We start from the raw sequence: 13,976 nt of genomic DNA, 5'->3' as shown, positions 1-13,976 counted from the left end.
TGTATTCCAAGGAGACGGCATCAGGACCCCTTCCCCATTGATAAGACTAAAGTCCTGCCTGGCAAGCCAGTTGCTTTGTACTCATCACGGACGTGTGTCCCCTCCAGGACCTGCCACCACCCCCACTTGGGAGCCAGAGCTCACCTGACCCAGGTTGTCAAAGTTGTATTTGTGTCGGACCCAGCGGTAGCTGGCCTCAGCACAGTCGGACTTGTTGGTGATGTTCCTGGTATCCTCACCCTGGCACACAAAGAACTTCCCTTTGAAGAGCTAAATGCACACAGAACCAGAGAGAGAGAGGTGAATTGTGGCAATAGACAGCCCACAACCCCCAGGCCCTCAGAAGGCCCAAGAGTTTGGGCACACTGTGGGTAAGGATGAAATGCTCAGTCAAGGCAGAGAAGCCAACAGGAGTCCTTATTTTGCACCCCCACCCCAACTCTTGGCTCCTTGGAGCAGAGGGTCTAGAAAAGGGAGCAGATGTCCTGGGAGAATTGGAGGAGAGGAACAGTCAGACATTTTCTGTTTTTAATATATATATATATATATTTGCATTATATTTATTTATTGGATAGAGATAGCCAGATATTGAGAGGGAAGGAGGTGATAGAGATGGGGAGAGACAGAGACACCTGAAGTCCTGCTTTACCACTTGTGAAGCTTTCCTCCTGCAAGTGGGGACTGGGGATTTGAACCAGGGTCCTTGCATATTGTAACATGTATGCTCAACCCGGTGTGCCACCACTAGGCCCCAAAATCGTTTTTTTTTTGTTTGTTTGTTTGTTTGTTTTAATCAGAGCACTGCTCAGCTCTGGCTTATGGTGGTGTGGGGGATTGAACCTGAGAGTTTGGAGTCTGAGGCATGAGAATCTCTTTGCATAACCATTATGCTGTCTACTCCCAGTCATACATTTTCTGCAGAGCCACAGGCCTGTTCTCCAGGGGAGGTCCCTGGGCCAGTGACATTGGCAGAATGTGGGAACATGCTAGAAATACCAACTCCCAGGCCTACTCCAGATCTGCTGAATTAGATAGTCAGGGTAGGGGCTGAGTGACCTGGTTAAATGGTGGGGTTCCGCTCACCTTCTTTACAGATGAAGAAAGCTGAGGCTCAGTGAAGTTAGCTCACTATCACAAAAGTAGCAAGTGGGAGCGAGGGGACAGGAACTCAGGCCAGTCTCTTACCCTCGTCCCAGCACAGATCAGGCTATGATTGCAGACCGGGGGAGGAATTTGAGGGACAGGAGGACCAGGGGGCCTGAGCAAGGGTTCAACATTAGTCTTCTCTACTCAAGCAGGCTGAGAAGCCAGGGACAAGAAGAGGCACAGGGAGTACAGACAGGCAGCACACAGCCTTGGCAAATGTACCCACGCCTGGTCCCTGGGGCCAGAGAGTTCTAGGAAACCAGGAACATCCCCCTCCCCAGGGCAGAGAGGACACCCCAAGAAGCCAAAGGATAGGAGGCAGCCACCCAGGAGCTCCTTATTGCTCCAACAGCCAGCTGTCTACCCTGCAGCTGAAACAGTGGTACTGGAGGTAGGGGGGTTGAGGGGATGGTTCTGGAATATAGAAATGGAGGGGCTCCCAGCTCCCAGAGGCGCCTGCTGAATCCAGCAGGCAGCAGGCAGCTCCCGCTCTTTTCCCTCCAAAGCCAAGTTCCCTCTCTGGGCCAGAGGCCAAGTTTCCCCAGCAGCCCCCACTTCCTGCCTTGTCTGGGGTCTGCACTCGCCTGCCTGCCAGCACGCCACTAACCTGGCCCAGCTGTCTGGGCCCTGATTCCCAGGCCTGGCCTGCAGCCTGCAGTCCAGCTCAGGCAGGGAAGGAAAGGAGGGGATCCCTGAGCAGACTGCGGGCCAGGGCGTCTGTGCTCCAGAGAACAGTTCAGGAGGCGACAAGTACAGCATCCTGCGGCCAGCAAGGCCAGAAGCTTCTGAGAGGCCCTGGACCCTTCGGGGGCTCTCTTATAGGTTCCCAATTTTCCATGAAATGTCCAGAAGGCAAAGGAGCCCGAGGTCTAGGGTCTCAAGGGAAACAGCCATGTGGACTCCTTTCTGGAATAGCAGCAGCTGCAGCTGCTTCTCTCTTCCTCACCCCCGTCAAGACCCCTACAAACCTGTACCCCCAGGATGCCAAAAATGATGAAGAAGGCACAACAGATGACCACAATGTTGCCGATGGGCTTCAGTGAGGACATGAGCGTTTCCACTACCAGCTTCAGCCCTTGTGCCCGGCTGATAACCCTGGGGGTGGGGAGGAGTTCAGTCAATGGCTTCCCCGGCTCAGATATGCCCTTGCCCTTGTCCTCAAGGACAGGATGTGTGTTACCACTCTCCCCCCTCAGCCTTGTCCTTGGCTCACCAGTTCCCATCCAGGGATCCAGAAGGACGAGGTTTCAGGGTTTTCAGTACAGTCTCTTGTCCCTTCATCCCCACCCAGGACCCCTGTACACTGCCACCACCCACATGTTTACTTTCACTCTCAGGGCCTGGGGTGGCTCAGTTCTGAGGAGCTTCGACCCAGGGACAGTGTGCTATGGGAATAGAGAGGCACATTTGAGGAGAGGTTCGGCAGGGAGCAGATGGAGCCAAGAGGTGGATTATCCCACCACTAGTCAGTGAGCTGCCTCTCTACCCACAGAAAGTTCTGATTCTGGGGTGCTAGTAGTGGCCTTACCGGGAAGGGGACCTTAAGCAGGGCATGAAGGGGAGCAAGGAGTCTACTGCCTCATGGGGTGGGGGGGCAGATGTCCCCCCTGGAGGTACTACCTGAGGGACAGCTTCTGCTGAAGGATATAAAGTCCTTGCTTGGGAAATAGGGGTCCCTGTGGAGGGGGGTGTCATAGGCAGGAAGCATGAGGGGACTCTGATCCAGGGTGGGGGCTCACCGGAGCGGGCGCAGAGTACGCAGCAGCCGTAGCACCCTAAGCATGCCCAGGATTTTGGTGCCGCTGTCAGAGACCATGGACACCAGGATGTCGATGATGGAGATGAGCACTAGCAGCCCGTCCAGCACATTCCAGCTGCTACGCAGGTACGCCTTTTCCCCAAAGCACCAGCCTAACGCCACCACCTGCAGATGTCCCCCCACACACAGGCACCATCATCACCTGTTCCAGGCTCCCGAGGGCCACACCCCAGCCCCTGCCCCCACCCTGCTCCTCACCTTCACTGTCATCTCGGCCAGGAAAACTGCAGTGAAGATGTAGTTGGAGAGTGTCAGGAAGATGCGTTCCTGCAACAGAGAGCAGGTGGGTGCTGTCCACCAGGACCCCAGTCCCAGGCTGCTCAGGAAGCCCAGTCCTGGGCTTCCAACATGTGACTTAGAAAAATGGCTCCCAACACTGATCTCCTTGCATGCACAGGCACATACATGTGTGTATACACCACACACACACACACACACACACACACACACGCACGCGTGCACACACACGCACACGCACGTGCACATGCTAGTCCATTAAGGCGTTCACTTTGTGGTCGGCCAGTGCCCCTCAGCTGCTCCCTGAACAGAACGGTCCCCACCTTAAGAGCCCAGAGGAAAATACTCCCCATCCCTGCTAGCACTGTCATCTGAGACTGGATCTCTGGCCCTATTCCATGACTCCTTTCTTTAAACTGGGGCAGGATCTAACCTGATCTCCGAACCACCCACAATGGTCTCCCTTCTCCATGTTTTTTCTGTCTTGATGTGCATCCCAGTAACAAAAGGGAAAGGTAAGCTGGTGGTCTGAGGACAGGCTGTGTATGCATTCCATTTATTTATTTATTTATTTATTTATTTATTTATTTATTTATTATTGAATAGAGACAGAAAGAACTTGATAGGGGATGGGGGAAAAAAGAGAAAGCCTGCTTCACCAGTGCAGGTGGGAACCAGGGTCTTGAACCCAGGTCCTTGTGCACTGTAATATGTGCTTAACCAGGTATGCCACCACCTGGCCCCTGTGTATGCATTCTCAAGCTAGGTAGAGGTTGGGGCAGAGACAAAAAGAAGGCCTCCCACTCCTCTGATCTGGGCTGGCTATTCTACAGTTGTTGGGTGGCCAAGACAAGGGTGCAGGGAGCTGCAAGGCCAACAGGCCGAGTGTGAAAGATGGGAAAGAGAGGAGCAAGCACCGTGACTGAGCCAGGTTCCATGGGAGGAGCTGCAGGCACCATGGCAGTCCCTGGAGCAGGAGGGGAAGGAGGAGGGGAAGGAGAGAATATGGCCAGTTGCCCATGATTCACCCCACAATGATCCAGGGGGGTGCTCAGTACTGTGATTCTTCATTTTTAGCCCCCCTGTCCATCCCACTCCTCATTCCTCAGACTCCCTATACTCCCTTATCCAGTCACACACACAAACACACACACATACACGCCAGTCTGGCTAAAGCCTTCATAATGGAAAACAGAAGTCCCAGCGGCATTAAAATCTGAACAATGGCAGTGGGGGGTGAGGGGTGTTTGGGGGGGGGGACGACTATAAGCAAGTGGTACAAAATGCCACACAGAGAAACAAAGCCACCACCCTTTCCTAGGACTCAAAAATTGTTGTCATGAGTTTGGGGCTGTGATTCCAGGTTGGGAAGAGACAGCTACCAAAACTAGATGGGCCCATGCCAAAGAAGTCAAGCCCCCAGGTCCAAAGACTCAGACCTGTGCTCCCCTTCTGAGAAGGATCAATGAGTTCACAACCAAGCAGAAGCAATTACTGCCCCCCTAAGGTCCCTGAACACCAGCTCATCTGTGAGTGGCAGGGAGATGACAGGGCCAAGATGTGCAAAGAACTGCTTCTTTTCCATTCCTGCAACACCCACGAGGCTGGGTAAGATATTGCCCTATGGGGCAGGGGACAGTGCATGCATGGCTCACCCCATAGAGCTCACAAGTTGCTATGCTCTGGTCCCCACCTGCAGGGGGGAAGCTTCACAAGCAGTGTAGCAGTGCTACAGGTATTTCTCCTCTTTCTCTCTCTATCTTTCTCTCATCTCTATCAAAGAAAAATGGGGGAGGAGGATGAGTAGCCTTGTAATATAGGCACCAAGTCCCACTGATAATCCTGGTAGGAAAAAAAAAAGTCTTTGGCTACACCAACTCGGAAGTCCCAGATGAAAGCCATCCCTCTCACTAGGTGTGACAGATCACCCAGGAATGGCGCAGAGTCTACTTCCCACACTGGTCTGGTGTATCACAGAAAGGGACCGGAGGACAGGGCACCAGCTGCAAGGGCCAGAATCTGCTTTCCTGGGGGGACAGAGTACTAACATGCCCAGGAGGGGCCAGACACTGGGCAGGCCTGCAATGGGCCCCAGTCTGGTGCTGGTGACTCACAGCACTGTGGGGGTCGATCTTGGGGCGCTCCATGGCAATAGTGATGCAGTTGAGGAAGATGATGACAAGGACCACATGGTCGAACATCTTGTGGGTGATGATCCGGTGACATAGGAGGCGGAACCTGCCCAGGGACACCCAATTACACTCCGATTATCACACATGGATTATTACACTCAGATTAAAGAGCACCTGGGGTAGGGGAATGGGGTGGCTATGAGCAACCCTTCTCCCACCCTGCCCCAGCACTGGACCCATCTAGCATCCCTGATGGCTAACACCATGAGAGCCAGAGGCCAGGAGCCCAGGTTACCTTGACTGAGGAGGGAAGATGTAGGCAGACCAGGAGTCACGCTCCCGGCAGCAAGCAGGGAGCCGGGCTTGGATCCAGGCCCTCATCCGCTCACCTTTGCTCTGTGGAAGGATGGTCCAGTTTGAGTAGGGCCAGACTCCCAAAGCCCCCACTCTCTCTCTTCAGCATCCCCCTGCCCTCCCACTTGGCCCTGCACTCAGCCCTGATTCTCTTGCTTTATTCCTAAACTTAGCACCCAACCCTAGTTCCCAGGAAACCATCTCTGTGCCCTGAAACCCCTCACTTCTCTCATCTCTCCCTTCTTCTCTGCACCATCTCCCCCCCTCCCCCGCCATCTCCTCCACACCACAAGCTCTCTACTCTTTCTATCTCTGTCTGCAGCCCAGCCTCCAGCCTGCCCTTCCTCCTTCCCTGCCTGCTGGGCTGAGAAAATGCATCAATTATCAAACATTGTACCCATCACAGCTGTCCGTTCAAAGGCACACCTGGCTCCTTCCCCTCCACATGTTAACCCTGAGGTCCTGGTCCCTGTGCCCCATGCCTAGGGGGAAGGCGGTGGCCAGCAGGTGTGTGTGGAGGGGGGGATGGTGAGACAGGATGTGAAGGCAAGGCTTATGACAATGTGGAGATGAGAGAGGGGGACAGAGAGGGCATCAGTTTGGAGAGATGAGTGATGGGTCTTTCTGAGTCACAGTGGGAAGGCCATGAAAGATTCATACACATCTGCCCAGAACCATTCATATCCACCAAGGACTGTAGAGCTCAGCCTGAGGCATGACAAGGAGGAGGGGGACTTGGCAGGGTGGGTGAAAGGAGAAAGAAAGTCTTTGGAACTCAGCCTCTAGCTGGAGTCCCCTTTGGGCAAGGTGGTAACCCTACAGTACTGTATTGGGAGTGGTGGTCCAGTCCAGAGCCAGAATGAGCACAAGTTTTTGGGGGGGTCACTGTTCCCACAGGGGCCTCACCAGGTTGCCCTCATCATCGCCATCGTCTGCATCCAGAGGAGGGTCATCGGGCCGAAGGGCTCGGGCTAGGCGCCCTGGGGCTGACTTGCCATTGCAGTCCTGGTGCTCTGAGGCTGAGCTGCGGCCACTGGCTGTGCGGTGCAGCCCAGGCACCTGCAGTGTGTCTGGCAGGTCGAAAGAGTTCTTGGCTTCCCGCTCCAAGGAGCCCCCATGGCGCCGGTCACTGCCTGCAGGGCTGGCCCGCTCCTCTTCAGAGCTCTCCTCATCCTGGCTCTCCCGGCCCTCGCCTGACAGTAAGGACCGCCGCTCCCCGCTGGGGCTTCTGCGCTTCAGGCTGGGTGCTCGGCCCAGGCTGTTCCTGCTGGAGCGTCTGCTGGTCCAACTGCTGGCCGCACTCCAGGGGCTGTGTGGGGAGCTGCGGGTGCTGGGCTGGGGGTTGGGGGGTGGTGGCAGAGGAGACACTGGCTTCAGCCAGGACTTGCAACTCCACCCTGCAACCCTTTCACATCTCCAGCAACTGTGAACCTCCCTGGCATCACCAGATATAGAAGCAGGAGCAGAAGTTCTGGTCTTAGAAGACTGGGTTCAGAATTAGCTTGTTACCAGCAGCTGTGTGACCTTGGGCAAGTTACTAAACTTCTCTGTGCCTGTCTCCTGATGTGTAAGATAAATAAGACACTAGCACTCATTTAGTCAAGAGGTAGTATAATGTATAGAAAAGAACACGGATCCTCATGCCAATCTTCTAGATTTTGCTTGCTTGTTTTTGTTTTGTTTTAAATAGTGAAAGAGACTGAAGCATGGAAGCTTCCTTCCATGTGGTGGAGGCTGGGTTTGAACCTGGGTTCCACCCATGATAAAGCAGCGCACTATCCAAGGGAGCTGTTTTGGTATGGAAGTGCTGGTTCTGTCACCTACAGTCACTGCAAAGCTTCCTGCAAATCCCTCTGGCAATCTCACAGCCCACATCTATACAAGGGCAGAAGCTAGTGGCACCCACCTTGGCGTAGGGGGTGGGGGCTGGTCTATGAGAATAAAATGTGTTTCAAGCACTGAAGAGCAGTACTGGGGCCAGGAGATAGCTCACCTGGTAGTGTCCACCTGCACATGAGCCCTGGTACCACTTGGGAACACCACGGACGAAGGGGCTCCTTGGATGATGGGATAGTTCTGTGTCTCCCCCTCCTGTCCCTATCTCTCTCTAAAGTGAGAAGGAATTAAAGTACTGGCTCTGAGAGGCCACTCAGTGTGTAAGGCCATTCCCTAGTGTTGGGGATGAGGGAATGTAAGGGGAGAGTTCTGACCCACACAGGGTGGTGCAGACTCAGGAACCGGGTGAGGGTGTACTGTGTTAATGGAGGGGGGTGTTAAGGGGATAGACACTCCCATTTTGTGGAGGGAACTCAACTGCTGAGGCTTAAACCTGGTCACTCAAGAGACAGAAGCACTTTGCTATTTACCTCTGAGGCTAAGGCTCTCCCACCTGACTGCTTTATCCTGATTGACTCCCCACCCACACCCCATCCCCCAAAGGGCTGCCCAGTCTCATCTTCCCTCCCCTCCTTCTGAGTCTCCCCTACCGGTGACTTCATCTCATGGGCTGCGCCTGGCTCTGCAGACCCGCTGCTGCTAGTCCTGCCGGAGCCGGGGCCCAGGGCCTCGGCCAGACCTGTGCTGGAGCTCTTGGGCAGCGACATGGGTGTGGCAGCCGTGTGGATGATAAGAGGGGGCAACAGACTTCTCTGCAGCTCAGGGTGCTCTCCCAGGGACACCACTGGAGGGGGTGAGGGGAGAGGGAGTGGAGCAGCTCAGTCTGTGTAGGACTGGCCCAGGCCCAGAACCCATACCTCCAGAATACTTACAGGCCAAACGCTTCTTTCTGTCCCCATCACCATCCAGGCTGGGTGAAAAAAAATCAGGCTCCGACTCAGACTTGGTGGCATCTCCCTAGGGTCAGGGAGCATGAGACCATTAGGGACCTTACCAGGCAGGTGTCTGCAGATCAGCCTAAGGTCTCCCTTGTCCTCACACACACACACACACACACACCACATAGAGGCCACGGGAACCAGCAACCAGGGCATGAGGCATGCATCAGTGCAGGGCACACCACCTAGGTTTGCGGGTCCAGAGTGCCCCAGGACCTCCTGATGCCTCAGCCTCCCACCATCTACACCTGAGAGAATGCCACAGCTAAACCCAGGCTTCACAGCACAACTGGCCTAGTTGGGACTGACCTCAAGAATGGCCCAGGGGAGAGTGGACAGCCAGGTAGGTGGGCAGCATGGCCCAGAGGGAGCTGGGCGTTTATGCAGCTTCAGTTCCCTGGATTGCTATGCCCTCTGCTCTCCCTCCATGACTGTCCCTCCCTGAGCTCCACTCCCAAGGATCCCAGAAGGCAATTGAAAGACCCCAAAAGAGCAGCTCAGCCCAAGAACACCACTCAAGTCCTGCTGCCATTTTCTCAGCCCTTGCCCCCCTCCCTGGCTCCGTGTTTTTTTTTTTCCCTCTCTCCCTGTCTCTGGGATATCTCTCCCCCCTTTCCTTCTTAGCAGGTCAGTAGGTTCCCCAGTAATTACACACTTCTCCTTAAGAAGTTATTAAAAAAATACTTGATTGCTACTTTTGATAAGGACATAAATATTGTGTAATTGGCATCTCAGGGGATCTTTTTCATTAACTTAGTTTATATCCCTAACGAGGCCTTTAATTATTAAGTGGGATCTCCAGGGGGCTGCTCGGGATATGCAGCACCATGGGGTCCCTCGGGAATCCTGGCTGCGCCCCAAATTCTGGTGCCAGTGCAGAACACAGCAGGCCACAGGCTCCCTGTGAGGGCCCCAGATCTCTGTTGGACTTCCTGGGTGGTTAAGGTGCCAGAGACTGGGAGGTGAGTTCAACATTCTGCTACATTCTGGCAAGAGGCACCCTGACCCCAACAACCTCCAAAGACCAGTCCTGAGCTGAGGCAGTTTGTGGGGTCTCCAACAGGGTCTCAGAGCAAGGGGGTGGGGAAGAAGATGTCGGGGGTGGGGTGGCATGGTCTGCTGCCACAGACCAGCTCCACTGAGGCCCAGTGACTCATACTCCCCAGGGACCTCAGTGTAGGCACGCACACACACGTGCACACAAAAGATTCTAAGTCCCTTCCCACTCCCACCTGGTCACCTGCCCAGAGGTGATGGGAAGCTGGCCCTTAGTGGGTTGTTGGGGGCAGAGGCCAGCAGGACCTCCCAGTCCTCAAGGGAGAAGGGACTTAAAATCAAAGCAGACCTCACAACACCAAGGACCACCACGGTGACCACAGGTTGCACAGCAGCTGAGTGTGAACATGAGCACAGAAACAGGGAGGCAGAGCGGAGGGGCATAGGGCATAGGGCATGCCGGTTGGGGAGCGCGTACCTACCCCCTGGGAGTCGACAGGCAGCTGAATACAGCTTAACTGTCCACTCGCATCTTCCCGTTTGCTGATTTCCTACAGGGAGAGGGGGAGGCAGGGGACGGGCGCTGGTCATAGGCACTTTGAAACATCAGCAGTGTCGAAAGAAGATGAGAAAAAAGAGGTGCAAACCAGACCAGGGGATGGCAGAGACAGAATGGCCTTCCAGAATTCAACCACAGGCCCTCAGGGCAGATGAATCTGAAGGGTGAAGGCAGAGGCCACAGAGACGGGGACAAGGGCAGGAAAGGAGACTTTCCTGGTAATCTTAATCACACTCTATTCCCTGAGGAGATGCCAGGTGCATTGCTTCATTAACTTGAGCCAGGTGAGTGATACGCAGCACTAGCTCCACCTGAGAGGAGTACCCTTAGATGGGGAGATGTTAAGAAAATTTCCTTGAGCCATATGGAGAGTAAGGTTCATCAGGGCCTCAAACCTGAATCTCCAGCTCTCCTCTCCCCAGCTCTGAGCAGCAGGCATAGGAGGGGCAGAAGGGTGGGGGTTGGGGAGAAATGGAAGCCAGAGGCTGGGGAGGAGACAGAAGAACAGGAACAGGGATGAGACTGCTGATTCCCATCTGTGTGGCCCACGTCCTTCCACATCAGACACGTCTGACCAGGATGGGAAGTGACAAGTAACACCGAGATGACGGCTATGATGTTGTCCCATATCAATTAATGGCCTCACACCGGGCTTGCTGCCTGCTCATTTAATTAAGTGCATGGATGATAAATACACAGGGATTCAGGGCACTGCCCCCCTACAAGCTGAGAAAGCAACAGCCAAGCAGGTCTGTCCCCAGAGCCATCCTCTCCCTCATCCTAGCAACAGTGGCAAGGTCAGCAGGGGGCCTCCTGCTGGTAAAACCCAACAAAAGGCAGAGGCAGGTGTCTACTTCCTCCACTGAGGCTCACTGCCTCCTTGGGGGAAAAAAAAACAGGTCATCACAACAGCAAAAGCAGTCCCTTCTATGAACACTGACCAAGGAAGGCTGGGATACAAGTTCTAGGGAGGCTGAGGAGACTGTGGCTGCCAGGTATCTCAGCAGGCTCCCTGAGAGGGGCAGAACCACAGCAGGATCAGAGTGACCAGGCCTGGCTGGAGGGCCAGGCTGCTCCCAGCTGGCTCCCACATGCAGACTTGCCGCTGCCTAGCAACCAGGCCAGCCTGCAGCACTCAATTTCACAAGGTGTTTACTGAAAGGGCCTGGCAGTGGGGAGGGGGCTGCCCACCTGAGGGCACCTCCAAGCTAGCTGCACAGTTGCTGAGGGAAGCAGACTAGGCCTGGAATATTTTCCCTTTCTCTGCACAGAGTTCCACAGGAATTTCCTGAGGAAATCTTAGCCACCAGGAGCTGTGGCTTGGAAGGGGCTGAGGACCCTCCTGCCCCCTAACACACATACACTCTCACATTCGCATACTCAGCTCCTCTGCAGACAAAGAGCAATGTCTAAGAGTGGTGGATCTCCAGAGGCCCTTGGTGCTTGTGGGAACATGGGGGCACCTTTTAACCCTGGGGCCCCAAGGAAGTCTCAAATACATGTCCATTTCCAAGATGAGTGCCAGCATCTCTTCCTTCCCACAAGAAGCCTGGCCATCATCATAAGCAGGGCCTGTCTCTCCCCCTGTCCCCACCCCTACCAGTTCCCTGGCTGTCCCTCAGTGGGGAGGAGAGGCAAGAATGGAGAACTCCAGCATCACAGAGAATCAATCGGGAGAAGGCCTGTGCTATACGGGACAGCCGTACCCGCACCTCACCAGCCAGGCCCGGCCCACAGGGAATAGCCTTCCCTTGCAAGGCTGGGAAAGAGTCAGAAAATAGATTTCTGTTTTTCCGCCATGTGCCGGGTATTTATAGAGCAGGCTGCAGCGGGAGTTTCCATCCGGGTCACCTGGAGAGAACTGGACCAAGAGCTTCTCCACTGCCAACCTGGAGCATTTCTAGGTTGGGCCACTTGCTCTATGCTGGGCATCAGTGGGGGTGGGGGCACTGAAGTGGGAAAGAGGGCAGAATTTAGGCTCGGGGTGGGGGGGTGCAGAGGCTGCACTCTAGCTGGGTAAGGGCAGGATCGATGCAAGTCAATATTAACTGATGATACTGCCAGCAGTGAAGGTGATGGAGACCGGGCTGGAAATAGGACACTCATCTCCATCATGCCCTCGACTAATTGGGCTCATTGCTCACCCAGGGCAGCTCAGCCCTGCTCAGGCACTGGCAGCACCTTTCTTAGCTCAGCCAGGGTTCAGATGGCTTACCACTCACCACCCACCACCCCAGTTGCCAGACTGGGTGACATCTCTCTGATGTCCAGACACTGTGTTCAGGGGTCCAGAGGCAGTATGTGCTGGCATCTATCTATCTTGTCCAACTCTCTGGGAGAAGTGAGCCAACTCTGAGGGGAAAGCCCACTCAGGACCCAGAGGCCCCACACAACCACCCTGTCTACTAGAGGGGAAGGTCTCCTACCCCCAGCTTCCAAGCCCAGTTTGAAAGCTACTCCCTGGGGACTGTCCCAGCCACCACAGACTAAGCCAGGCAGTGGGTTCCTCTGGGAAGTGGACAGTGGTGGACAGGAGGTTACCTCTGCCTGGAAGCCCTCCACCAGGATGGCGACAAGCAGGTTGAAGAGCACGTAGTTGCCAAAGGTCATGAGGGCAATGAAGTACAGGGCAGCCCAGGACGATGTGGAGGCCATGCCGTTGTAGAGCACCTTGTTCCAGTCCTCCTGAGTCAGGATCTGTGAGGGCAGAATGTGGGTATCAAGGCCTCTAACCAGAGGTACCCCCTTGCCACTTCAGTCCAGACTGGGCACCCTCAAACCTGAAAGACGGTGACAATGGCCCAGAGCAGGGAGTCAAAGTTCTTCCGGTCTGGCAGTGTGTCGCCATCCCGTTCAGAGGCAAACTTGCAGCCAAACAGATGCATACCCAGGATGCTGGGGACACAAGACGGGGGTCAAGGACCCAACACCCATGGCCCCTCAGGCCCTTCTCCCTCTTCTGGCGCGGCCTACCCTCACCTGAAGATGAAGATGAAGAGCATGAGCAGCATGCAGAAGGTGGCCACGTTGTCCATGGTCTTCATGAGCACCACAAGCTGCCGCTGCAGCGCCGGCAGGAAGCGCACCAGCTTCAGCACCCGCATCAGGCGGAAGGTCCGCAGCACCGACAGGCCGCCCCCCTGCTGGCCTACGATCTCCCACACGCTGTGTAGTGGTGGTGAGGAGGGGTGCGTGAGCCTAAGTCCAGGGCAGGCCCCCCCTTCCTTCTACCCCTCCTGCTAAGAGGACCAGGCCAGCCGGCAGAATGGCACATACAGGCTGTCCGGTCTGCCCCCACCCCACCTCCAGACTAGACAGCATATCCGGGAAGCAGGCAACCCTCTCCCCGAATCCAGCCTGTGCAACAGCATTAAATGATGGAATATTTGCTTTGTTTTCCCCTAATGAGATAGAAAGCCAGTTCTAAAAAGCAATAAAGTAATTCTGCTGGCCCTAGGCCTAGGGGGACAGAGCACTTTCCCAAGGTCTTGGAAACCCTAAAGCAAATTGCTGCCTGTTTCCAAGCACTTTGCAAGCAGAGACAGCTGGCTGGGCCTCACACCTCCTCCAGCTCCTCTCCAAAACCAGTGTCTGCCCAGGGGGCTCACCTATCCCAGGCTTGTTCTGGGTGGAGGAGGAGGAGGGAAAGAAGGAGGAAGAGGGGGAGAAGAAGGAGGAGAAGAAAGAGAAGGAGGGAAGGGGAAAGGGAAGAGGAAGGAGGAGAAAAAGGAGAAGAAAGAGAAGGAGAAGGAGGGGAAGGGAAAAGGAAAGGGGAAGGAGGAGGAAGTTAAGGAAGAGGAGGAGGAAGGATGACTACAGAGGAGTCTGCCCAAAACAGATATGAGACCAGGCTCTACATCAGCAAGGGGGTGGGGTGCTAAAAGGTGGTATGGAGTGGG

At 55.0% G+C, this 13,976-nt stretch overlaps 1 protein-coding gene across 18 annotated transcripts in view; it reads right to left on the bottom strand.

Annotated features, from left to right (window-relative positions):
• CACNA1G (calcium voltage-gated channel subunit alpha1 G) overlaps positions 1 to 13,976 on the bottom strand; it is a 69,617-nt gene that overhangs the window by 21,357 nt on the left and 34,284 nt on the right. For 11 of the 18 annotated variants that reach the window (XM_060203737.1, XM_060203738.1, XM_060203739.1 and 8 more), the window contains exons 11-23: positions 13,057 to 13,242; positions 12,858 to 12,972; positions 12,619 to 12,774; positions 10,001 to 10,069; positions 8,457 to 8,541; positions 8,175 to 8,368; positions 6,595 to 7,023; positions 5,630 to 5,730; positions 5,317 to 5,440; positions 3,164 to 3,232; positions 2,886 to 3,070; positions 2,115 to 2,241; positions 145 to 270 (exon numbers count right to left, since the gene is read on the bottom strand). In XM_060203737.1, the coding sequence (XP_060059720.1) occupies positions 145 to 270; positions 2,115 to 2,241; positions 2,886 to 3,070; positions 3,164 to 3,232; positions 5,317 to 5,440; positions 5,630 to 5,730; positions 6,595 to 7,023; positions 8,175 to 8,368; positions 8,457 to 8,541; positions 10,001 to 10,069; positions 12,619 to 12,774; positions 12,858 to 12,972; positions 13,057 to 13,242 (1,966 nt within the window). The remainder of the gene's footprint in view (positions 1 to 144; positions 271 to 2,114; positions 2,242 to 2,885; positions 3,071 to 3,163; positions 3,233 to 5,316; positions 5,441 to 5,629; positions 5,731 to 6,594; positions 7,024 to 8,174; positions 8,369 to 8,456; positions 8,542 to 10,000; positions 10,070 to 12,618; positions 12,775 to 12,857; positions 12,973 to 13,056; positions 13,243 to 13,976) is intronic. The other 7 variants (XM_060203742.1, XM_060203741.1, XM_060203729.1 and 4 more) reach the window with 1 other exon arrangement.

The sequence above is a fragment of the Erinaceus europaeus genome, chromosome 12, assembly GCF_950295315.1.
Source record: "Erinaceus europaeus chromosome 12, mEriEur2.1, whole genome shotgun sequence".
Taxonomy (NCBI): Eukaryota; Metazoa; Chordata; class Mammalia; order Eulipotyphla; family Erinaceidae; genus Erinaceus; species Erinaceus europaeus.
This window is presented reverse-complemented; position numbering and strand designations above follow the sequence as displayed.